Source organism: Hyperolius riggenbachi, chromosome 1 (assembly GCF_040937935.1).
Source record: "Hyperolius riggenbachi isolate aHypRig1 chromosome 1, aHypRig1.pri, whole genome shotgun sequence".
NCBI classification, from domain to species: Eukaryota; Metazoa; Chordata; class Amphibia; order Anura; family Hyperoliidae; genus Hyperolius; species Hyperolius riggenbachi.
Genome location: NC_090646.1, coordinates 165,171,474 through 165,186,989, shown reverse-complemented (window position 1 = coordinate 165,186,989; position 15,516 = coordinate 165,171,474). Strand labels below are relative to the sequence as shown.

General features: G+C 43.0%; 1 protein-coding gene across 2 annotated transcripts in view; it reads right to left on the bottom strand.

Moving 5' to 3' along the window:
• The window catches only part of LOC137569288 (probable ATP-dependent RNA helicase DDX60), a 573,444-nt gene that overhangs the window by 384,949 nt on the left and 172,979 nt on the right, over positions 1-15,516 (bottom strand). For both annotated transcript variants that reach the window (XM_068278827.1, XM_068278828.1), the window contains one exon: positions 4,860-5,026. In XM_068278827.1, the coding sequence (XP_068134928.1) occupies positions 4,860-5,026 (167 nt within the window). The remainder of the gene's footprint in view (positions 1-4,859; positions 5,027-15,516) is intronic.

Here is a 15,516-nt window from a genome sequence, read left to right as displayed (position 1 = left end):
CAGTGATATTTGAGAAGTGAAATGAAGTTTATTGCATTTACAGAAAGTGTGCAATAATTGTTTAAACAAAATTAGGCAGGTGCATAAATTTGGGCACCACAAAAAAGAAATGAAATCAATATTTAGTAGATCCTCTTTTTGCAGAAATTACAGCCTCTAAACACTTCCTGTGTTTTTCTTGGAATGCTGTATTGTTTTTCCTCCATGCATAACGCCCTTTGTTATGCCCTAATAACTTTATTTTTAGCTTTTTAACTTTAGCCTTTTAAGCTTTTTAACTTCATTTTCAGTTGCATCAATCCACAGCACCTTATTCCAAAATGAAGCTGGCTTGTCCAAATGTGCTTTAGCATAAATCAAGTGGCTCTGTTTGTGCTGTGGGCAGAGAAAAGGCTTCCTCTGCATCACAATAACATACAGCATCTCCTTGTGTAAAGTGTGCCGCATGGTTGAATGATGCACAGTGACTCCATCTGCAGCAAGATGATGTTGTAGGTCTTTGGTGCTGGTCTGTGGGTTAACTCTGACTGTTCTCACCATTCGTCGCCACTGTTTATCAGAGATTTTTCTTGGTATGCCACTTTGAGCCTTAACTTCAACTGAGCCTGTGGTCTTCCATTTCCTCATTATGTTCCTAACTGTGAAAACAGACTGCTGAAATCTCTGAGACAGCTTTCTGTATCCTTCTCCTAAACCATGATGGTGAACAATCTGTCTTCAGGTCATTTGAGAGTTGTTTTGAGACCCCCATGTTGCTACTCTACAGAAAAATTTAAAAGAGGAGGGTAACTTAAAATTGACCCCCTTAAATACTCTTTCGCATAATTGGATTAACCTGTGTATGTAGGTCAGGGATCACTGAGCTTACCAAGCCAATTTGAGTTCCAATAATTAGTTCTAAAGGTTTTGGAATCAATCAAATGACAAATTTATGCACCTGCCTAATTTTATTTAAACAATTATTGCTCATTTTCTGTAAATCCAATAAACTTCATTTCACTTCTCAAATATTACTGTGTGTGTCTCCTATATGATATATTTAACTGACATTTTTTATCGTAACAACCAACAATTTATACAGGAAAATCATGACGATTAACAAGGTTGCCCAAACCTTTGCATCCTACTATATATATATATATATATATATATATATATATATATATATATATATATATATATATATATATATATATATACATAATCGGATGTATGTGTGTGTGTGTGTGTGTGTGTGTGTGTGTATATATGTGTGTGTGTGTGTGTGTGTGTGTGTGTGTGTGTGTGTGTGTGTGTGTGTGTGTGTGTGTGTGTGTGTGTGTGTGTGTGTGTGTGTGTGTGTGTGTGTGTGTGTGTGTGTGTGTGTGTGTGTGTGTGTGTGTGTGTGTGTGTGTGTGTGTGTGTGTGTGTGTGTGTGTGTGTGTGTGTGTGTGTGTGTGTGTGTGTGTGTGTGTGTGTCGCGATTACTCGAAAACGGCTTGACCGATTTGAACGAAATTGGTATACAGATCCTTTACTATCTGAAATGATATGTTCTGGGGGTCTCGCGTCCCCCCTGCACACGTGGGCAGAGCTACAAACAGCAAATCAGATTTCACCCATTCATGTCAATGGAAAAAATGTAAAAGGCTGCCATTCTCACATTAATCAAGCCAGAGTCCCCACACTTGGCACAGTTGGTCACTTGGTGACCGAGGTTGCAAATCCAGGAAAAGTGGGCAGAGCATAAAACAGCCAATCAAATTTCAGCCATTCATATTAAATGGTAAAATGTAAACTGTAGCCATTCTTAAACTGTTAATCGCAGGGTTTTCAAACTTGCCACACTTTGTCACTGGGTGAATGAGATTAAGATTCAAGAAAGTGGGTGGAGCCTACAACAGCCAATCAAAATTCACCTATTGGTTTTCAAGGGGAATATTTGAACTGCTGCTATTCTTACACTGTTAATGGCAGAGGCTTCAAACTTGCTACAGTCGGTCATTGGTTGACTGGGGTTCAAATTCACTAAAGGGGCGGGGCCACAAACAGCCAATCAGATTTCCTTGGTGGATAAACTGCTTCCATTCACACATTTTTGATGCCGGGAACCTGAAAGCTCACAAACTTGGTCATTGAGTGACTGTGTGTTCCAGTTACAAAAAGTGGGTGGAGCCAAAACCAAATTTCACTGGGAAAATATAAACTGCAGCCATTCTTACACTGTTAATAGCAGGGATCTCAAACTTCACAGTTGGTCAATGGGTGGATGAGATTAACATTTTGGAAAGTGGGTGGAGCCTACAACAGCCAATAAAAATTCACCTTTTGATTTTCAAAGGGAATATTTAAGCTGCTACCATTCTTATACATGCCTCAAACCTGGTACAGTTGGTCACTGGGTGACTTGGGTTCAAATTCAGAAAGGGGCAAAGCCACAAACAGCCAATCAGATTTGTTTATTTTTCAATGGGAATATACAAAGTATTGATACCAAGGCCCCCAAAGCTGATAAACTTGATAACTGAGTGACTGTATGTCAAGGTTAGAAAAAGTGGGCGGCGCCAACAACTTAATTTTTTACATGACAGGGTTCCCAAACTTGACACAATTGGCCACTGGGTGACTCGGATTAATATTCAGAAATGTAGGTGGAGGCTACAACAGCCTCTTAAAATTCACCAATTGATTTTCAAGGGGAATATTTACATTGCTACCATTCTTACACTGTTAATGGCAGAGGCCTCAAACCTGATGCAGTCAGGTGACTGGGGTCCAAATTCACTAAAGGGGGTGGAGCCACAGCCAATCAGATTTGTTAGATTGATTTCAGCCATTCTGTTATTGGCAGGGTTCTCAAACTTGACACAGTTGGCCACTGGGTGACTGGGACTAATATTCAGGAAAGTGGGTAAAGCCTAAGAGCAGCCAATCAAAATTCACCTTTTTGTTTTTCAAGGGGAATATTTACATTGCTGCCATTCATACACTCTTAATGGCAGAGGCCTTAAATCTGGTACAGTCAGTCACTGGGAGACTGGGGTTTAAATTCTGAAAGCGGAGCTGGCCCAAACAGACAATCAGATTTGTTTAATTTCAGTGGTAAAATGCTGCTTATTGATGCCAAGGACCCCAAAACTCATAAACTTGGTCATTGAGTGACTGTATGTCAAGGTTAGAAATAGTGGGCGGAGCCAAACACAACTAACTTTTTACGTGGGAAAATATAAACTGCAGCTATTCTTACACTGTTAATGGCAGGGTTCTCACACTGGACACAGTTGGTCACTGGGTGACTGGGATTAATATTCGAAAAAGAAGGTGGAGCCTACAAGAGCCAATCAAAATTCACTTATTGATTTGCAAGGGGAATATTGAAACAGCAGCCATTCTTACACTGTTAATGGCAGAGGCCACAAACCTGCTACAGTCAGCCGTTAAGTGACTGGGGTTCAAATTCACTAAAGGGGCGGAGCCACAGACAGATTTCTTAACTGGATAAACTGCTTCCATTAGCACAATTGTGATGCCGAAAGCTCACAAACTTGGTCATTGAGTGACTGTGTGTCAAGGTTACACAAAGTTTGTGGAGTCAAAAACGGATTTATTTATTTTTTTTTTGGGGGGGGGGGGGGAGGAATTGTAAACTGCAGCCCTTCTTCACTGTTAATGGCAGGGTTCTCAAACTTTGCTCAGCTGGTAACTGGGTGACTGGGATTAATATTCAGAAAAGTGGATGGAGCCTAAAAAAGCCAATCAAAATTCCTGTTGATTTTCACGGGGCATATTAAAATAGCTGCCATTCTTGCACTGTTAATGGCACAAGCCTCAAACCTGGCATAGTTGGTCATTGGTCATCAGAAAAGGGGATAGAGCCACAAAACAGTCAATCAGATTTGTTTCATTTCATGGGAAAATACAAATTATTGATGCCAAGGACCCCAAAACTCACAAACTTGGTCATTGAGTAATTGTGTACTAGGGTTAGAAAAAGTGGGCAGAGCCAACACCAGTCAAATAAATACCCGGACAACGCCGGGTCATCAGTGGGTGGAGACAAATACAAATTTTACTGGGAAAATGTAAACTGCAGCCATTCTTACACTGTGAATGGCAGGGTTCTTAAACTTTGCACAGTTGGTCACTGGGTGACTGGGATTATTATTTAGAAAAGTGAGTGAAGCCTACAAAAGTGAATCAAACTTCACCTATTGCTTTTCAAGTGGATAATTTCATTGATACCATTCTTGCACTGTTAATGGCACAGGCCTCAAACCTGGTACAGTTGGTCATTGGGTGACTGGGGTTAAAATTCAGAAAAGGGGGTGGAACCACAAACAGATAATCAGATTTTTTCATTTCAATGCAAATTATTGATGCCAAAGATGGCAAAGCTCACAAACTTGGTCATTGAATAATTGTGTGTTAGGGTTAGAAAAAGTGGGCGGAGCCAACACCAGCCAAATACATACCCGGGCAACGCCGGGCAATCAGGTTATATATATATATATTAATTTAGTTTTCAGATACACAACAGGTCAGTGTGAGGTTATACAATTTTTTGGCACATTTCAACATAAGGGCTCATTTGCACGCTTTCAGTTGCACTGTCTGCTGTTTCTATACATGCGCTGCGATTCAGCACTAAATAGCAGTGCATGGTTGCCTGCATTTTGGAGGGATTGCCAGCCCATGATCCCATTGATTATAATAAATGGGATTGCAAGCTCTGCCCTCGTAGAGTCACGTGCAACACAGAGCCGCGGTGACGCACAACTCCTGCGCTGCACTAATGGAAACAATCCCTAAATGTTAATGAAATTAAACTGTGATTTAAACACTGTATTAAGGTGGAGTTATGTATATAAGAAAAACCATACCTCTGATCCATTCACCGAAGATGCTAGGTCCTGAAAACCTAGTTGGCCAAGACAGTTTTCTATCTTGAGTTTATCTGCCGCTTGTAACATATCCTTGTGCTTAGACATTATTGAATGTATGACCTTCATTACTTCCACAGCAATATTTACATCCCTCTGATCCTCGGCTAAAACAAACAAGAAATGATATGCCAAGGTAGCTCAATGTTCTTATATATTAATAATTAGCATACATTATTAACATTTATTACCAGCTTACAATGTCTCTGCTATCTAATTATTTATATGAACACATAATGATACCCTAAGCAATTTTTATGCCATTAAACTATTTAGATTTTGTAAAAAATTATTACAAAAAAACAAAACCTGCAGCAGCGATCAGAGTCCACCAACAGAAATCTCTGTTGGTGGGTAGAAAAAGGAGGGGGTGGGGTGGTCACTTGTGTGCTAAATAGTATGGCTCTACAGTGAGATATTAAAACTGCAGAGCACTAGGGGGTGTAAGCCTATGGTCCTGAACTGATTAAAAAATCCTCCAGCCTTATTTAAAATGATTAGAAGGCTTTATAGCAGTATGGTTAGTTTGTTGTGACACAGTCAAGTGGCTGCACAGCTGAGAGCTTGGGAAATTTGGGATGAGCAAAATTGCCACTGGCAAGTTCGCAGGTTTTCATTAAAATTTAGACTGGTTTGTGAAAATCTTGTGATTTAATTTCAGTATTATAATGACTAGTGGCTACAATTGCATTGCTGCAGTTGTGTGAGCAAAGACATCTACCGCAGCCTTTTACATAGCCTATATAGTCATGTCCTTTAGAGTAACTCACAACACAGTCTTATGTTCCTTTTCTAGTCTAGGCTATTTTTTGGAGGGTTGGGACGGGGGAGGGAGGACACATGGGAGGATCTGTAACTTCCTCACCACTTGAAGACAGACTTGCAACAACATTTTATGAGTCACTGCTGGTGGGTGTTTGAGAAGAAGGAAAAATAGAAATAGGAAGAAGAAAAGCAAAGGGTGATGTTGATTGGCAAAGGTTGCGCACAATGCCACACAAACATTATATGGTTTGAGAGTAAAGACCCAAACTGGAGAACTCCATGTAACCACTCTTGTTTTTCCTTTTCTATTTTAACATCTCCTCCTTCATTCCCCTGAGAGTTGCTTCATACAAAGTGCCTATGCTTGTGCTACCTCCCCTTTAGCTTGACACCCTTGAAATTGGTTTGCTTTCCCTTTCCTCCCCTTTGTGATGATGCACTTCCTGAAGGTCACTATCAGAGCTGCTGGACAAGTGGTAGCTCCTTGCAGTTCCTTGTTACTGCCTGTCGTGGAGTATTCTGTAGAGATGTAGCGAACGGTTCGCCGGCGAACGGTTCCAGGTGAACTTCGGTGGTTCGCGTTCGCCTACAGCAGGCGAACTTTTGCGGAAGTTCGATTCGCCCGATAATGCTCTATTGAGCAGAACTTTGACCCTGTACATCACAGTCAGCAGGCACATTGTTACCAATCAGACTGCACTCACTCCTGGAGCCCCACCCCCCCCTTATAAAAGGCAAGGTGCTTGTGCCGTTTTACTCACTAGTCTGCCTGCACTAATTAGTGAAAGGGACAGCTGCTGACAGACTCTGCTAGGGACAGTTTAGTTAGGCTCTTATAGGAGGAAGCAGCCTATAAGAGCCTAACTACACTGTCTCATCTTCCAGGGAATTGTAGAATTTCAAAAGCCAGCTTATATACCTTGGCCGGGAATTGAACCCAGGTCTTGGCCGAGAATTGAACCCAGGTCTGAGTGCTTGGTAGTCAGCTCTCTTAACCGCTATATCACCACCAACACTACATGCTAAAGGCAGCCTAGCATGTACCATTATGATTTATCCTAGAGAAAAATTAGCTTGCTTAAATATTTGTAAGCTTTTAAAAGCCAGCTTACATACCTTGGCCGGGAATTGAACCCAGGTCTTGGCCGGGAATTGAACCCAGGTCTGAGTGCTTGGTAGTCAGCTCTCTTAACCGCTATACCAGCACCAACACTACATGCTAAAGGCAGCCTAGCATGTACCATTATGATTTATCCTGGAGAAAAATGAGCTTGCTTAAAGATTTGTAAGCTTTTAAAAGCCAGCTTACATACCTTGGCTGGGAATTGAACCCAGGTCTGAGTGCTTGGAAAGCAGCTCTCTTAACCACTATACCACCACCAACACTACATGCTAAAGGCAGCCTAGCATGTACCATTATGATTTATCCTAGAGAAAAATGAGCTTGCTTAAACATTTGTAAGCTTTTAAAAGCCAGCTTACATACCTTGGCCGGGAATTGAACCCAGGTCTTGGCCGGGAATTGAACCCAGGTCTGAGTGCTTGGTAGTCAGCTCTCTTAACCGCTATACCAGCACCAACACTACATGCTAAAGGCAGCCTAGCATGTACCATTATGATTTATCCTGGAGAAAAATGAGCTTGCTTAAAGATTTGTAAGCTTTTAAAAGCCAGCTTACATACCTTGGCTGGGAATTGAACCCAGGTCTGAGTGCTTGGAAGTCAGCTCTCTTAACCGCTATACCACCACCAACACTACATGCTAAAGGCAGCCTAGCATGTACCATTATGATTTATCCTAGAGAAAAATGAGCTTGCTTAAAGATTTGTAAGCTTTTAAAAGCTATCTTACATACCTTGGCCGGGAATTGAACCCAGGTCTTGGCCAGGAATTAAACCCAGGTCTGAGTGCTTGGTAGTCAGCTCTCTTAACCGCTATACCACCACCAACACTACATGCTGAAGCCAGCCTAGCATGTACCATTGTGATATACCCAAGAGAAAAATGAGCTTGCTCTCTCTCTCTCTCTCTAGGACCTAATGGTTTTAAGCTGAAATTACACTTCAATGGCATCAACGGATAACAGCAGAATTTCACAGGCAATTTTGGAATTCTGCCGGATTGAAAAAGCAATTCCGTTCCAACCAAACGGAATGGAATGACCAATTTCCGCCCAAAATTGCAGAAAATACAATTCCGCGGAAAGCGGTGACCATTCCTACTTGAGAGAGAGAGAGAGAGAGAGAGAGAGAGAGAGAGAGAGATGAATCTACATGGCTATCTGGGGTTCTCTTCGGACAACTGTTGAACACAAAAGGCCATGTCTCCATGGGGTTGAACCACCAACCTTTTAGTTAACAGCCAAACACGCTAACCAATTGTGCCACAGAGACTGTGTTCTATTCCTGGCCAATGTGAGTTGGCTTTTGACATACAACACATCCTTAAGCAAGCTCATTTTTCTCTAGGATATATCATAATGGTACATGCTAGGCTGGTTTCAGAATGTAGTATTGGTGTTGGTATAGCGGTTAAGAGAGCTATCTATCATGCACTCAGACCTGGGTTCAATTCCTGGCCAAGGTATGTAAGCTGGCTTTTAAAAGCCTGCAAATCTTTAAGCAAGCTCATTTTTATCTAGGATATATTATAATGGTACATGCTAGGCTGCCCTTAGCATGTAGTGTTGGTGGTGGTATAGCAGTTAAGAGAGCTGACTACCAAGCACTCAGACTTGGGTTCAATTCCTGGCCAAGACCTGGGTTCAATTCCTGGCCAAGGTATGTAAGCTGGCTTTTAAAAGCTTACCAATCCTTAAGCAAGCTCATTTTTCTCTAGGATAGATCATAATGGTACATGCTAGGCTGCCTTTAGCATGCAGTGTTGGTGGTGGTATAGTGGTTAAGAGAGCGGGCTACCAAGCACTCAGACCTGGGTTCAATTCCCGGCCAAGACCTTGGTTCAATTCCCCGCCAAGGTATGTAAGCTGGCTTTTAAAAGCCTACAAATGTTTAAGCAAGCTCATTTTTCTCTAGGATAAATCATAATGGTACATGCTAGGCTGCCTTTAGCATTTAGTGTTGGTGGTGGTATAGTGGTTAAGAGAGCTGACTACCAAGCACTCAGACCTGGGTTCAATTCCCGGCTAAGACCTGAGTTAAATTCCTGGTCAGGGTATGTAAGCTGGCTTTTAAAAGCTTACAAATATTTAAGCAAGCTAATTTTTCTCTAGGATAAATCATAATGATACATGCTAGGCTGCCTTTAGCATGTAGTGTTGGTGGTGGTATAGAGGTTAAGAGAGGTGACTACCAAACACTCAGTCCTGGGTTCAATTCCCGGCCAAGACCTGGGTTCAATTCCCGGCCAAGGTATATAAGCTGGCTTTTGAAATTCTACAATTCCCTGGAAGATGAGACCCTCCTCCCAGGGAGTGAGAGAGGAGGTATACACTGTCTGATGTTGTAAAGTAGTGTAGGACTGTCATTGAATGAGATTTGTGACCTTAAAAAAGGGGTTTATGTGAAATCTAGATTTTTGCCTGGGACTTTTGATGTGTATTTCACTCAGGCATGTCTTCCTCCAGGGATTAGATCCCTTGAAACGTGTTTTCTATCATTTTTACAGCCGGTAGAAATTTTTCTAAATTTTGAAGTTCGCCTCCCCATTGAAGTCTATTGCGGTTCGCAAACTTTTCCGTGAAGCGAACCTTCCGCGGAAGTTCGCGAACCGAAAATCGGAGGTTCGCGACATCACTAGTATTCTGGTGATGTGCCCTGAGAGATCCTTTCCACAGTAGTATCAGAGATCCATTCCACACTAGAATCATCATCAGAATAAAGAAATATATAGCTGTGCTGATACAAACTAAACTTTTTAGTAGTCCATAAATCTGCCTCAGTGTAACAACACCAGCATTCCATGGCAGCACAGTAGTTTTACAATTACAATGTAGGTAATAGAGATGGCCAAACACATTCGCTGGCGAATGGCTTCTGGCAAATGACGATCATTCCCCTTGCAATTTACTGTAAATGTTCATGTCCAACATTTGCGTTCACATTCAATATTGAAGTAAATGGCCGCAGACTTTAGCAGTTGATAACAAAGCCCCCATACATGCTATAATGACCTACTTTTCAGGGTATGTTAAATAGAAGCGTGGAAAAGAAATACCTTGTAGAGAAAATCTTTTGAATACTTCAAAGAAAAATGTTTTTTTTTTCTATTTAGCGTTTTATTGAAATAATCATACATTACAATCTGATGAACAGGCATCCAAAGCACATGTAACATAGCATAAACTCGAAAATTCTTTGTACTGTATAAACAGATAATAATAGCAACATCCCAACTCTCAACTGAAATCACTTTAATTAACCAGTTGGGGTGTGGGTTATACTCACCAAACTTACTGGTATGGTGTCCACTACATACTATTTACAACCAATGTAAGCTGACCATATGAGAAAATAAAGCTATAGCAAAAAGGAGAAAGAAAGAAAGAAAGAAAGAAAGAAAGAAAGAAAGAAAGAAAGAAAGAAAGAAAGAAAGAAAGAAAGAAAGAAAGAAAGAAAGAAAGAAAGAAAGAAAGAAAGAAAGAAAGAAAGAAAGGAGAAAGAACTACTAGAAGCTACAAAGATAGGGTTGAGGACTGAACTTCCAATAACCAGGTTCCCTCATGTCTGTAACGATTGTGTAATTATTTCCGTGGTCAGCGCACAGGATGCGCGCTGACACTGCGGAAATCCTCCACAAGCATATAATCGGAGAGAAGCCAGCAATGGTGCTATGCACCTGTAGAAGGGAATTCCTGCCGGCAGATGGAGCTGTGGAGTGCAGAGGAACAGATCCTCTGCACAGCCACAGATGCGAGATAATGATTGTACGTATTGGGGCAATACAGAGCAGGACAGTTTCTCTCAAGGGAGAGAGCACAAAGACAGAAGGTATGTATGTCTACCTATCTAGTCGCCGCCTGGCGACGGTCGAAATACAACAGCGAAGACCAAAGTGTGAATGCAATCGCAAGAGTGGCGATTGCCAACAGTGACACAAGACAGAGTAAAGATTAAACGTAGGAGCAGAGAGAAAGGCACAGCATATCATACAATGAGGATGACAACGAAAATAACAAGCGCAATACCTAAATGCGGTCACTGCGCGTTAGGCGCAACAGCGACAAGCGCGTTTACGGCACGGTCTCCGCACGATAAGCGCAACAGAGACAAGCACGCCACCCTGACTAACGAATGAACACAAATGAACAAATAACAGGAACGCTTGCTAAATGGCTGCCTTACCACAGGCAACCGCAAGCGTTTGCTCCAGACAGACAGACAAACGTACAACAGGAATAGGTTAGATAAGATCCACCTCTCTTCCGCCAGAGCGAGTGCGATCCGGGTTCAGGGACAGGACAGGAAGGATCCACTGCTCTTTCCGCCAGAGCAAGTGTGAACCAAGTACAGAAACAGAGCTAGCAGGATCCACTGCTCTTTTCCACCAGAGCAAGTGTGATCTAAGTAGAGAAACAGAGCTAGCAGGATCCACTGCTCTTTTCCACCAGAGCAAGTGTGATCCAAGAGCAGAAACAGGGCTAGCAGGATCCACTGCTCTTTTCCACCAGAGCGAGTGCGATCCACACGGCAAGACAGACAGAAGGAGTAACCAGTAGCAACCGCCGCTACGGTAAAACTCCAAGACATAGACTAGAGAGATCCACTGCCACTAACGCTAGGGCAAGTGCGATCCAGGTTATGGACCAAACGATTCACCTTCGCCAAGCGCTGACGACAGTGCAATCGCAAGGACAAGACAAGACAGAACAGGCAATACAGATAATACAAACTGACTGCCCTAGAGGGATGCCTAGTGCAGTCCCCAGGAATACTCTAAGATAATCTAGCAAACAATAGCAAGGCTGACACTCTAGGAGTGTTTTAGTAGTAACAAACCATCGTGACCAGCAAAGGACTCTGGGAGAGCAAGGTATTTATACTGCAAGCCTTCAAAGGAGGCAGGTAGGCGATTTGCATGACAAGTGTATGCAAATTCCCCAGCAGAGCAACTCAGGAACTTGCAAAGCGAAGACCAGTCTCTTATCCAGAGACCTGCAGCCCACAGACTTAAGGAATGGTCAAACAGCTGTCATTACAGTACCCCCTCCCCCCCCCCCCTCTCAAAACTGATATTTGCAAAAAACTCTGACTGGAGACTCATGAAGGTCGGGACAGCCCGACTAGGCCCACTTCCAGAGTCAATCCTCCCAAAACCGACCTCGTCGGAAGCAGAAGCCACCAAAACATGCCCCTCAGTACTACAAGTCTCAACGTAACACCCATCAGAACTGTCAATGCCAGAGAAGAACCCATCGACACCCTCTGAGCAATGCCCACCACCTTCCAGGGACCGTCCAAAAATACCAAACCTGCCACAATACCTATTTGAAGTGTCCCTTTCCACAAAGAAGCCATTGTTGATCTCATCCAGGGTACCAGGAAATATTTCTCCCAGAACACTTTGAAGCTCCGCAGAGATCCCAAGAGGGCAGAACGATCACCAGGCTCACATGGAGAACTACCAAGAACCCCTATGGAACCAATGACAATTCCGGATTACCATGACAAGCATCAAGATTAGGGCTTTCAGGGACCACTCTTGGGCATGCAAGCAGGCAGGAAATATCAGAACATGTCTCCACCGAGGAAGCATCTGGGCATGCTGGTAACCGAGACATACTTGGGCTTTCTGAGTCACAGAGCACATTGGGGTACACTAGCACAAGAGAAACCTCAGGACATGTCGAGGAACTGCCAACCTCAGAGTCCGATACGACAAGAACAAAACCAGGACCGGGCAAAGAATCATCACAAGTAGTGGTTACAAGCACTGGATTTTCAAAAGCAGACTTGAAATCAGACTTAGAAGTCTCTATGACTGTACTGGTATCTAACCAACACTCATCATTGACTACGCATGACTGAAGCTCCACAAGAGCTGCAAAAGTAGTCAGTACAGCAGCGATGCCTACTGAAGTGAGCAATGCTTCAGACGGCCCTGCGGGACAGGAGGCACCTCCTAAAAGTTCTGCACCCTTTGGGAGGAACTCAGAGACCTCCAGAACATCAAACAAAAGCTCAGGAGCATTGTTTCCCAAGTTTTCTGACAAAGAAATCAAGGATTCTGAACTATCCATGTTACAGGGCAAAACATCAAATACATTTTGCAGACAGAGCAAATGTCCCAGGAATGGTTCTACAATCCGCTGAGACTGAATTTTATCTTCATGAACAGGATGCACAAGGATATTTACTGGAACACACACTGACTCCCTAACTTTAATCTCACTGCACGCAGAATTCTGCATAGCAGTCAAACCAGACTGCAACTCCAAAATAGCAGAAACACAGGTGAGAATAGTAGCAATACCTAGACGAGCCTCTAGGGTCACTGCAGGAGATTTTATGCAAGGCAATATTGACTCATCCAGAGTACAGGGTGGAGAGTCAGTACTAGCTTCTGAGCAAGAAAGGGACTCACAAATGTCAGTGCGAGTGGACATCATGGTTTTATTCATAGTACAGGGCAGGCTCACAGAGATCTTCTCTGGACAAGGCAAAGATTCCCCAGTAACAGATTCACAAAACCAAAGCGCTGTCTCACCCTTAGACTCGGCTAACAATGTCGAATCCGAGGAGACAGAACACAAAATTTGCGAATCCAAGATCGCTTTAGGTTGCGAAAGTGACGCTTCCAAAGAGCAAACTTCCGCAATCTGTGGACCAGACTGCAAGGTGTTCAGGACAGAAACACTGGAGCAACTGTCATCAGGCAACGGGCCTTAAAGTTTACAGGTGTGAACAGAGTGACACATAGATTCATTTGCAGAAGAAGTTGCGACAAATTATTAGGCAAATTAATCTTACTTTTGATGCTGCATAGTTTAGGAATTTTCCCCGTAGCAGGATCATAAATGGAAGGTCTCAAGGAATTAGTGAGAGCAAAAGATCTGTTTCTAATTGACAAAGGATCCCACATATCTTTGACAAAACTGACACATTTATGTTGCTCACAATCTGCAGAAACGCCTGAGATACAGGCATTAGATCGCACAGATTCACATTCCACCGAAACAGGAGAGAATCTTTCAGAATTCACACAGGTGTCCACCACCGTAGTACACCCATTCATTTCAGATCGCACAGTGTCTAAACTAACTTGCTTTACCCCAGAAAGACAGGAACAATCATCAGTCAACGGTGTCGCTTTATTGGAGTCAATTGGTTGGTGTGTGTGCAATTCATCCAAAATCATCTTTCACACGCAAATCAGCGGATCCACAAAACATTCGTCACATTCATCAGATCCAATCAAAGCGTACACCGACTCAACACAAGCATTAAGAATCACCTCGCTTTTTGCGATGTAAAAATCGCAAAAGGCCTTCCAATCAAACTCAAATTCTTCTATCAAAGCCCCAACCTCCCACGGAGTGAATGGTGGTTCAAACAATTCAGTATCAAAGAAACACTCACAGGGTTTGGGATCGGAAACGAGCATAGATTTTTTTACACCTTTAATATACCAAATAACTCTGCCTATCATAGGCTCCACATATGCTTTAGCCTGGGGCAACAACACCTGAGACTGAGAAATCTCTCTGAATTCATCACACTTACGTGTTTTACACATTTCAGACTTTACAGAAATAACTTCTTTATTTGTAGTTGCTATGGGCAACGGATCTCCTTGCAATAGCGTATAAGCGAATTGGAGAGCTGATGTGGACGGGTCAGTAATTTGAAAGGTAGGATTCAGCAAAAATCTTACACATTCAGCAAGGAAGTCTTCCTTGGTTTCAGAGTCTAGTCTTTTGAAGCTCTTAAAGATATAAGAACCAAATTTGAGTAAAACGTACAAATCGGAAATTCCCTCTACACTGGGAATTTTGGTTTGGCTGGTCATACTGTAACGATTGTGTAATTATTTCCGTGGTCAGCGCACAGGATGCGCGCTGACACTGCGGAAATTCTCCACAAGCGTATAATCGGAGAGAACCCAGCAATGGTGCTATGCACCAGTAGAGGGGAATTCCTGCCGGCAGATGGAGCTGTGGAGTGCAGAGGAACAGATCCTCTGCACAGCCACAGATGCGAGATAATGATTGTACGTATTGGGGCAATACAGAGCAGGACAGTTTCTCTCAAGGGAGAGAGCACAGAGACAGAATGTATGTATGTCTACCAATCTAGTCGCCGCCTGGCGATGGTCGACATACAACAGCGAAGACCAAAGTGTGAATGCAATTGCAAGAGTGGCGATTGCCAACAGTGACACAAGACAGAGTAAAGGTTAAACGCAGGAGCAGAGAGAAAGGCACAGCATATCATACAATGAGGATGACAACGAAAATAACAAACGCAATACCTAAACGCGGTCACCGCGCGTTAGGTGCAACAGCGACAAGCGTGTTTACGGCGCGGTCTCTGCACGATAGGCGCAACAGAGACAAGCATGCCACCCTGACTAACGAATGAACACAAATGAACAAATAACAGGAACGCTTGCTAAACGGCTGCCTTACCACAGGCAACCGCAAGCATTTGCTCCAGACAGACAGACGAACGAACAACAGGAATAGGTCAGATAAGATCCACCTCTCTTCCGCCAGAGCGAGTGCGATCCGGGTTCAGGGACAGGACAGGAAGGATCCACTGCTCTTTCCATCAGAGCGAGTGTGAACCAAGTACAGAAACAGAGCTAGCAGGATCCACTGCTCTTTTCCACCAGAGCAAGTGTGAACCAAGTAGAGAAACAGAGCTAGCAGGA